Source organism: Glandiceps talaboti, chromosome 4, assembly GCF_964340395.1.
Source record: "Glandiceps talaboti chromosome 4, keGlaTala1.1, whole genome shotgun sequence".
NCBI lineage: Eukaryota > Metazoa > Hemichordata > Enteropneusta > Spengelidae > Glandiceps > Glandiceps talaboti.
In genome coordinates this window covers 11,507,155-11,519,181 of record NC_135552.1, presented here as the reverse complement: position 1 = coordinate 11,519,181, position 12,027 = coordinate 11,507,155, and the positions used below count along the sequence as shown (strand labels likewise).

Below are 12,027 nucleotides of genomic sequence, written 5' to 3'. Positions count from 1 at the left end.
CATGAGATATCTGTTTGTACCAGTATCTCAACCATTGTTCTCCCAATCTTGGAATTTGTAACATATTGCGAACTGATGCAAAGTCCCAGGATTGAACAAATTATACTATTAAACTGATACAAGTCACATCAGTTCCTGGATTTGGTGAATTTTTCCAAAACTGATTTATTTAGATTTTTAGCTCCTGGATTTGATGATTTTACTGAACTGAAGCAAAATCATTAGTTCCGTAATTTGACGAATTTTATCAAAACTGATGCACTTAGAAATTAGATTTATCAGCTCCTGGATTAGATGAATTTCACGTAACTGAATGCAATACATCATACCAACTCCAGGATTTTCTACATTTTACAGTGTACTATTAAAATGATGCAAAGTCACATGTACTTCCTGGATTTTATGAATTTTAGCAACTGATGCAGTCATACCAGCTCCTGGATTTCCTGAATTTTACTCCACATGTAACTGATACTATCGGTAAGTCATATTAGGGTCCCCAGTCATGGATTTGCTGACCGCCTCACTACAAAGTGAATGAAGTACATGTACATTCAACCTATAGTCAACCATACTCATTTAAGGCAGATGGTCATTCTTTCTTATGTCAGATAAGTATGTTAGCAAGATGTTCTTTAGACTCTTGTATGTCTCAACCCCACATATGAAATGAATAAAATATACACTGATCTAACCAAAGCATCATGTGCACTTCAAAAGATAATGAAACGACCAAACAACATAACACAACCTTTGACCTTACTAAATCTATTAATATTTCAATTTATAAGATCAAGATACAAATGTCACTGTCCTGTTTTTTTTAAGTCCCCTTTTACAATGTCTATTATGACATACTGTGTAATATCAACATTTCAGCTGCTGTTCAACTGATTTCTATTATGCAAATTAGTTCTTAAATATGCAAAAACTATACATGCCATTGACTGAGACTTTTTAGATCCACTTTTACAAGGTATATTATGATGTATGATGTAACTTGAACACTTCAGCTGCAGTTCAACTATTTCTATTATGCAAATTAGCTTTTAAATATGCAAAAACTGCACATATTGAGCACAATTGACAGACTTTTTAGGTCCACTTTTACAATGTTTATTACAATGTACATTTAACATCACCATTTCAGAGGCAGTTCACCTGATTTTATATTATGCAAATTAGCTATTAAATATGCAAAAACTAGAGATGCTGCACACTGGACAACATACCTAGATTTTATAGAGACCAAGAGTTCCTTTCCTGATCCCAGCACATAAAGAATCAACTTTCAACATTGTAGCTCTACACACAGTTGTGTCAACACCTAAAGATACAGAAAACCTAACATTCAACATCATAGTGCTGTTTATATCAACACCTAGAAACTAGTAGAATCATGTAACAAAAACACACATACATGTATGCAGGTCCTTCGACTTGTTCGCACAGCTAGGAGACAGTCTGTCTACAAATGAATCACAATGCTGAAAAGTCAGCTGTTGTAAGTCAGAAATGGAAATTGTAGGCAACCAGTGAACTGTATTAGGGGTTCTTCGTCTTATATTACACAAACGCTGACGTGTGTCTTCACACTCAGTACTTCATTCTTTTTGTTATCGAACTATAACTTCGTGATAATAACTTTCAGACACTGGGCGGGTAGGCTTTATCAACCCTAAATTACACATTGAGAGCATGGACAGAGTAAATTAAATTTAACAGCACAGATAAACTTCTCTTACCATTATACCTATACCTCCTTGACTGTTTGCACCAAATGGATCACTTTAACAATCTTTTAAAGGAGGAATGTGGGCTGGGTTACTTTTACTTAGATTGTCTTGGTTGAACTTTGTGACATGTGCAAGACATTCTTTGTACACTGGTACAACTACAGGCACAAAATCTGGGACACAAAGAAATCCCGTCACCAATGAAACAGATATTTGAGTACAAAATCTGGGCTCAAAATGGCCAGTAGTGCCAGGCACATATGTAGACGTCACGGTCTATAAACTGATCTAGACTAACACATCTATGAGGTGGCAGTAGACCAAATGAAGATTGCTATACGTATTACTTCTGTTTTAAGTCTTTTATGGAATGTTTTTTTGAAACTGTTTTGTTAGATATGACAACTTACTGGTAATATTGTACAATAAAATGTGTATACCCTGAACAGTATTGAATCACCTGTTTTTAGACATCTGTCCACTTCTACATGTAGTAAGGTCTATATGAACGTGCAATACATGTATGATACAGTAAATTCAATCAAAATTGATTTTCAGGTCCGCACCCAAAAATAAGTGACCCATTGTGATCACAATTTCAATCTCTAATTGTGGATACTCCTAACCTCAAATTAACATGTACAATGTCTAATTATTGGTATTTCAACAATTTTCAGTGAATAGATTATTGGTTGTCTAATCACATCAATACCCCTGTTACAGCTATGGCAGCTTTATATAAAACATAACCACATGTACATTAGATGCACATGTAACTTTAGTTATCTGTGACAGGTTTTAAGAAATAGTTTCAATATTACTGATATATATATATATACAATGTATATATATATATATATATATATATATATATATATATATATATATATATATATATATATATATATATATATATATATATATATATATACACACAGAACCACAGTTCAATAGCCTAATGGCCTCAATTATTTGTTGTTATGAGTTTGACATGGACACACTTGCTGCTTCCAAAACACCTGTCACAAATCATAGGCACTTCTATACTCATACTGAAAACAACACAAGTTACATGTAAATGAGTTCACATACACAAGTCTCCCGTAAAAAAAAATCAGTTATTTCCATACACTCTAAGCAAAGATTAACTTCAGAATGGTGTTACCAAAGAAGGTAAAAAGTTCATTCTATTCAAGGCTACAACTAAGGCACAGTAGTTGAATGTACATGATGTGCTGCGGGCACTCCAAGCTCCTAAGGTGCAATACTGGCAGTAGCATACTGTTATTTTCATGGGTGCAACAGTAAATGCTATGACAGTCACACGGGTACATGTAACTCGTATAGAATTTGTAAAGATACAAATGTAAAATGTTAATTACTCCAATGTTGAGAATCAGACTTAGTTTCTTAGACATAGTGTACTTCTGTAACTAAGTTCTCTTCAAACATATTACATTATCTAAACCTCATATCTCAATTCTAATTGTTCTACTTTTGCTATAACTCTTCAATGAGTGTCTAGATGTAGCATTAGTTGAAATTACCATTTGTCTAGTAATGACTCAATGTTTGAAAGTAGCAACCGTATTAATACAACATTCTCATAATGCAGTGACTTGGAAACAATAGTGGGATGTTGTGAACAAACGCCTGAGAATGAAATACTCCCCTACAAGTTTAGAAATAACAGCCGACCTTGAATGAACAGTATTAACACTCTCAGTACATATAAAGGCCACAGAGAGGATTCAGAAAGGATTTAGAAACATATTGTTACTAAGTAAGCTGTGAATGTTCTAATTGGCTTCTAAAAGGCTTTGCATAATTAAATTACCAGATGAATAATAACTGTCAACTGTTTGTCTGGAGTTTGCTCACAAAACCACGAAAACATTTAAATTCAAATAAAGTCCCATAAAAAGTTCATGAATAAAAATGAGGCTTTCAAAATAATTTCAAATTCCCATATGAAATGTGTGTTCTAAATATAATGGCAATAACACAATGCAATAGTGGTCCTGGTTTGGAGATGTTGTCATCATGTCATTCTGGCCATGGCTTTGGCAACATATTAGCACTTTCAAACCTGAGATCAAATACTGCAGTTTACAATGTGGGCACAAAAGAAATGGCAGACGGGCAGAGATTGCACCCTGTGCCATACAAGATATTTATGTAACAAACTGCTATACATTGTGTTGGTTTTTGTTGTGTTGTTTCAATCATTTCTTTTCAGGATTGAAACAGAAAGCCAGTGGGCAGGCTGCAGGCATACCCCCTAAATCAGAGTATGACTGCCCATAAACACAACTGTATATACATTGTAAAGTGTGGCCAAGACTACTAGTCAGTCAAGAAACAAACAATTATTACTTTAGCATTACCGGAGGGGAGTGTCTTCAAAGGTACTGAGACAGTGAGAGCTGTACAGGGGTGTACCGATGTGAACACAGCTTTCAGTGGACGCTTGTCATGTGAATCAATCATACTTGGGGTTGGTTTTATTTGTAAAGACTGGCCCTGAGCTAAAGTGACAAGACATAACGTGGTGACATCTCTTAGTACATGGACACAATACAGACTGCTAAAAGTGTGTAAGACAATCACATAGAATTTGCAGTATTAAATCAACGCTAACGAAATTAATATATGTATGCACTACATTAGACTGTTGACAGTCGTTTGTGCCTTTTTTGCTACGTTTTATCATAGGTTGGCCCAAGCAACTCGGGCCTACGGCCATCGCTATCAGTACACGATTAGAGTAGTATTGCTTCAGATCGGAGCGAGGCAACGACTTTAGTTTTAGATAAAACGTAGCAAAAAAGGCACGAACGACTGTCAACAGTCTAGCACTACTAGTATACATTCTGCTAACACGACAGGAAGTTCGTCAAAACCCTTTCAATTGTGCTACCTCATGTCAAAAAATATTAGAAGAGTAGACAAGTGAAGTGGAAGGGTTATGTTCTCTTCCTACTTGGGACAATTCAGTTCATATGCATGTGCTTTCAACAACGTAGACACAGCGAAAGAAAGAAAGGAAAGTGTAAAAACACTTCAGTCTCCAGAACACAGTAGAATCTTTGTGTTTTTTGTTTTTGTTTAGTATAGTAAAATTTACCTAAGTTCCCAAGTTTACACAACCAACAACAATTATACATTGTACATAGCAAGTTTTATATTTCCAAACTTTGTTAGGAAGTGATTCCTACACCATCAAAAGTACTAAAACTTAAGTTTATGTTTAGTGGTAAGTTCAGTTTACAGCTGCACATACAACTGGTTTTATATTTGGCTCTATTGAATACGTAACTATACACATTTGTATATATACATGTCGCATTATCACCCATACTTAAATGAACTCACACCAACTGTCAGATTTACTTGGTTACATTTATAAAACCTAACATGCTGACTACAGCACGCCAAGTCCTTTAGACAATTAATATATTAGACATTCCTTCAACCCAGAGTCTCAATGTAAGAAACCACACGCTATCAATAGGAACTCATGAATTTTTAAGACCCCCTGAAAAGAATTAAACGTCATTTCGGCCATTGTACTTGTTGCCTTTTCAAAAGTTTTTCTTTCGTAATTGAGTCTCTTTTTGGCTGTTATGTGGCCAGATCTGCATGGAAACAATAGGTATCACTCTAAGCAAAGGACAGACCTCCAATAGTAAAAATATGATGAATCTGTCCACCACTTGACATTTTCACTGACTATTCATATACAGGTAAACATGAATGCAGAATAACTATGACACTACTTAATTCAAAAACTCATGAAATTTTCCAAATTTCAGTAACAATTACTGCCTACAACAACTGTCTTTTAATGGTAATCTCTTAAAAGGGGGAACATCAAACAACAGAGCAAGTAAAATGCACTCATTTGACAATAAGATTGAGCCCATTGGTAGAAATGTCCACAGGCAAGTGATTTAAGTCATGCAAAACTGAACAATTCAATGCAACTTCTTCGATTGTCTAGCTACAAAGCTACACAATTTCACTGTCCACTGCACCTTTATTGGGTTGTTGCTAGTTCTACCCACTTTTTGAAATACAAACCCGAGACAGGTTTCCATCAAAATGACAACTGAATCTTACAAATTTATTTACTTTGGGCGAGGAAAATTATAAAGAGACTTGAAAGAGACTTGAAAACAAGACTCCATTTTGTGATTTTCTCGATCAAGCTGACAAACTTTCTAAGGCATACATTCATTCGTGGGTCACAGGTCACGAGACATGATTTCAACATCTCTCTCTCTCTCTCTCTCTAGAAGGGAAATGATGAATTATTAATTGATCTGTTTTACAATCTATCACTGTGCAGCTGTTCTTGTAGGGAATAAGAACTGTACATGTAACATGATGCAAACTAGTAACTAATTCTTGCAAGGTTTTGAGATTAATTATATGGAAAGTTCTAGTGATCTCTGATTCAAAGTAAATCGAGACTCATACACTTAAGTCTAATAAAATTCCAGGAATTCCACGAGTTTTTCATCCATTTTCCAGGAATATTCAGATCAACTTGGGTCATTTTCAAGGAGTGCAGACCAGCGAAACACATTTCATTTGTCAACGTACCTGCTTTTTTTAGTATATTTCCCACCTTTCTAATCAACACTTCACAAAAGTAAACATCAATCATTCAGTCAAATGATTTTCTAGGAGTCTATATAACGATCACATTTTTTTTGAGGACTTGTCAGGAGTCAACTGAAATTCCAAGACATCCCAGGACTTTCTTGGAACATCTGAACGCGCTGTAAATGCATGTGTATTTTCTATGTTTCACGATACCGACAAGTATTTCCATTTTAAAAATACAAATTTATAAAAACATGAATATTTGCACACAGAAGTGACTGCAAAGATCACAAAATTTTAAACAATTATGCATTATCTTAATTCATGATCTTTACCGAAGACTTGTCAGTACCTTCAGATGGTAATAATGGCTGCTCATATGTGCAGCATATGTTGAATGTTTTAACATGCAAAGGAAAATTACGGGACCATATGCCCAAAATTTAAACAGAGGTACCACTTACGCAAGGTACACTTGACGAGGGAACAAAAGATTTGTTAGGTTGGTAACAACCCAAGACAGGGAAATACTTTCAAAATGCAAACATTAGCTCCAACTTACAAAAGATCCAAGATATCTCATATGTTCAGTAACGAAAATATATGGGGACAGCAGCTGTAACACTTCCCAACTGTCACTTATAATTTTACTTGATCAGCAACAGATGAGAATTGTTTTATGATTATGAGACATATTCTCGTCTACATACTACACTTCACATACTTTATGACACTACCTACGTGCAGTGCTGCACTCTTACATTCACTAAATCATTGTTTTATCATTGTAATGAGGACCTGCAATAGTTTGTCTTCACTCTCTGCAGTCCATTACTTTGATATAATTGACTGGGCAAAGGCAAAGGTTATTTCGAAGAGCAAATTATGCAAGGATTACAGTTGAATTCAAGTGATAATACCAAAGACAGATTCTGCAACTTGCTCTCTGAGCATACTATACACTATATTTTTTTTTTTTTTATCTTTTATATGATCTGACTGAATATGATCTCAAGACAAATGATTTCTGGTACAACGATCTTCTACCAACTGTATCCTTTAGCCAAGCTGTGCTAAAACTAACTACTTTCAGCAAGTTTCTCGATTGGTCACAGTGTAATCTTTCACTCAATGATGTTTAATTGTAAACAAATTGTTGATAAGACCAAGGCTGGCTTGTCACTCCACAGATCATACGACACACATACACTAACTCACTTCACTCAGATTCTTAACAAACAACTACAACATTTGATACTAAATTAGCAAATAGCATACAATACAACATTGCAACTTTGTTTATTATACCAGATGAGATATCCCAGTGTTGATATCCTCAAGACTATACTTAAAACTCCACTGGGGAAATGTACACTAATTAAACATCATCAAGTCATTGAGAATGACATAGTCCCCGCTATGATTGGGTTTTAAGGAACATGAAAACTGCGCCAACAAAATGGTTGCCAGGCAGCCATATTGGATCGTATCACGACAACAATGAATATGCACATGTATGTCATAGAACACTGTCCTAATACCAACTTTGAATGAGATCTGTTCAAGCATGTCTGAGTTATAGCTTTGGACAGGGAAAATTCACAAACAAAATGGCTGCCAGGCAGCCATATTGGATCGTATCATGAAACAAATTGACATGCATATGTATGCCATAGTATGTTGCCCCTGTACCAAGTTTGAAAAAAATCAGTCAAGGCATCGCCAAGAAAACGGCTCCGGATGGACGGATGGACGGATGGATGGAACCCAATCCATAAGTCCCCGTCCCAGACTTTGTCCGGCGGGGACTAAAAAGTGAAAGATTACACTGGGATCAATAGAGAATCTTGCTGCTGGTTGGTAGTTTTAGCACAGCTTGAGACAGGCTATAAGAGATACAGTTGGTAGAAGATCGTTGTATCCTATAATACAGTGACTCCCTTAATATCCCCACCACACCACACCCCATTTACCATCAACAGATGTAAATGTACTGAAAATTTCAGAAATGGTCTAGCTATTCATTCATCATCAGCTATCTTGGGGGGGGGGGGGGGGGGGGGGGGTTACTGAAGTCAATCACAAATTGACAATACATTATAACATAGCAGTTTCACTTCAGCTCCTCTCTGCTTTGATTCACTTGAAGCTATGCATGTTCAGGTCATTAACAACATATATATACGATAGGATAACTTAGATACACTCATCAAATCTTGTGATCCATTAATCGTGGCACATTTGAGAACGTCAAGACAACTGACCATATACATGTACATATAAATACTGTCATAAAAATATGTAGGGCAAAGTATGACACTTCATGCTAAGAAAAAAAAATTGACAGCCATTCCTGCTAAGTGCAGTTCCAATAATTTTATGACTATAAACAACTCCCTTTGAAAGAGTACTGTTTGCGTCTCAGCTTTCAATTAGTCCCACCTAAAGTGAACTAGTTTCCCATATTTTCAAAACAACAGTCAAAGTTTAAACAACTCCCTTCTAAAGTGTCAAGCTTTCTAAACAACTTATAAATATCTCTCCTCTAAAGTGTACTGACTTCTCATGTTTTTGTAGGACTTTTAACAATTCATTTTCTTTTTTTTAAACATTTTTTTAAAATAAATTATTTATGATTAAACTTTATTTCAGGAGAAAAAGAACAAACTCAACAATGCTCAACACATCCCATACATGTAGTTAACAGAAACTAAATCAGATATTTTGAAGTGAACTGTACCACTTACAACATTTGAAACATCACTATGTATATATTTAATATGGAACTGAGAACATCTAAAGTCAATGATGTAATCTACTTCTCTCGATGGCTACAAGTATGTGTACAACAGAACTATATTTTTCACTTTGCCCATATGGACAATAAACCATATTACAAAAAAAGAAAAGAAACAAAGTATTTCAATAATTTTATACTTTTTTCCCCCCAACAAAATATTGATATCAATGTCATTAGTGCCAGATTAAATCATCTTCGGACAAGTATTCTTTCAAACAATAACATCTGTATTTTTTGTACAATTAGGTATTATTCCCAATATTTTCTCTATTCTTAGCCAAGGAAAATATGAGTGACCTAAGGGGCCTTGTCACTTTGAGTCGAAGATCAGCGAGGACAATTTTTCACATTTTGGTTCTATTTTTTTGGTGGTGGAGAGTGTACCTATTGCAACATTATTCTTGGGAGTATATACATTGATTTGAAATCAGCCATTAGTACCTATGGTTATTCAGAATTTACCAGTGAAAGTGATTCCAATTTTAAGCTGGCAAAATTGTTGTTTCAGCGTTTAATCAGCTTAAATAAATTCAGAGAAAACTACATTGTATGCTAGTACAATAGTACAAGGGAAACCCTGTAAATCTCAACAACAAAAATTTTTAATGTAGCATTTACACAACAGTTTTATCTGTTCCAATAACAAAACAAAAGTTATTCCTATACAACTGCATCCCAGGCTTTCTGCCAGCATCCAGTGTTCTATCTCTTGTATTTGGATATATTTTTTGCAAATTTTGTTTTACATTATAAAATATGCAGAAAAAATATCACTTGTGAGTCATGTACAGTAATACACATGCCTAACCAAAGAGGTAAATTTCAACAACAAAAAACTCTGTCCAATAAAAATATTTACATTTTTTAGAGTTGGTGTAACAAAAACCATATTCTGGTAGGTCATAAAAACGCTAAACAGAAAAAAGAAATTGTCCTCCATCATAACTCAATATGACTTTCAAAGAGTAATATACAGTGAGTTCTTATCTGATAAGTAGCCCAACAAATACTTATTAATAATTAATATAATTTTCAATACCTAAAATAATATCAAGTTTGCTGAAATTATAGAATTTCTTTTCATTCAACTACATGATGGTGGTACTCAGTTATCATCAATTCAAATCCATGGATACTATGAATGGGGACGAAGAATGTTAGCCTGTCTATAAATGGTGAAATAAACTGAGGAATCAGCAGATCCAGCGACAAGACAGGCTATCAGAATGTAGACAGCTCCTGTCCTCATGTTTCTCTTTATTACTCACTTTGCTTTCATAATATAAAGAACTTGAAGTCAACACTACCCATCACCCCCATCCCCACCGCCACCCCCACCCCCACCTACCCACCCTTCTAGTTGGTAGACAGATTTAGCCAAACTGAACTGTTTCAGCTACAATTTTCTGTTTTTCCTATTGGTTTAACAGACTACGTATATACTTGGTATTCTGATATGATGTTTAGTAGTCTATATACTCTGGAACACTACTAATTTCAAGCACTGACACAGCACAGTATTGTGGAAGTGAACCAAGTTACCTATCTCACCCTACAAAACCACATTCTCCGGACAATAATACTTTAGAATTATACAATGTAGTAAACATTTTCAATGCAATTTGGTAAATAACTAGTCTACATGTATCTACAAAGTATATCAGAATGACCAGTAACAACATAAAACCTTAAAATGCAGACTTGGCCACTGATTAACTCTGTTTTTGCTATTTGCCAGTCCCTAGTCACTCAGCTTTTGTATACAACTTAACGTTCGTCTTCTCTTTCATTTTTTGTAGTATTGTATGAATTTTCTTTTCTTTTTTCCAGTGATTGCAAATGTATTCCTTTTTGTGTCTGACGAATGAACAGATAAATAAAAGGGACCAAGTACCACATATATTGTCCTAACAGTGTATATATGATAATTTATTAATCATATATAATATAATATAATATAATATAATATAATATAATATAATATAATATAATATAATATAATATAATATAAATATCAGCTAAGGTTTTTTCCATTTCATAATATTAATAAATCTATTCATCCATAAAATATTAGTAATATTTCCAAAAAATAAGGATTATCTTCAAAAATGAAGGCTCAGACCCTGAATCATGAATAGTTGCCCTCGCTGCATCCACCCTGGAATAGACATTTCCAGTAAAATACAGATGAATATTCGAATGACTCTGTGTGCAAGCAGGACTAATAGAAATACTATTAAAACCACGAAATTAAATTCTGAATACCGTTATAACATTCCCACCTTTTGAATACCATTTTTTTAGTGTGTTTGTAACCCCATTGTTACCGAAAAACAAAAAACTAATATATGAAGTTTGAAACAGTCAAGTGCTAACTTGGAGAAATGTGCTACAACTTAGTACAAGGCGGCCAGGAATTGTAAAGTCGAAGAGGTTCAACGTCGAACTCGCACACTTTCACTGGTCACACACACACAATGTGTGTGCAGTTAGTACGTACGTTCAACCTCTACGTAAACCTCTAGGCTCTATTACCCACAACGGTACAAGATCTAACGATCTTTGTGAAATAGTGAGTAGGACAGTACGGCCTTGTTATTGCGTTGTGATAGTTACACCCGTTACCATTACCGTGGTAACTTGGGAACGATACAACTCGAAGGCAAACTGACCGCTATTTCTAGGAAAGCATTGTCCGTCTTGTCTCTGTGTTTACGCTGGATGGATGGGCTAAGTGACGTAAACTCCATGTTGTGAGTTCAATGCCACACTGAACTGGCATCGGGACGTTCGAGACCTACCTTGTGCTACGCAGGTAACCCAGAGTAAGAAGAAGATAAAACTAGTCGGAGCAACATGTCCGGTCTTCCCGTGACCCAT

General features: G+C 35.0%; 1 protein-coding gene across 1 annotated transcript in view; it reads right to left on the bottom strand.

The window, feature by feature from the left end:
- LOC144434158 (polycystin-1-like protein 1) overlaps positions 1–12,027 on the bottom strand; it is a 92,252-nt gene extending 80,225 nt beyond the window's left edge. Inside the window, exon 1 of the mRNA XM_078122612.1 lies at positions 11,949–12,027. Coding sequence (XP_077978738.1) covers positions 11,949–12,027 — 79 coding nt within the window. The remainder of the gene's footprint in view (positions 1–11,948) is intronic.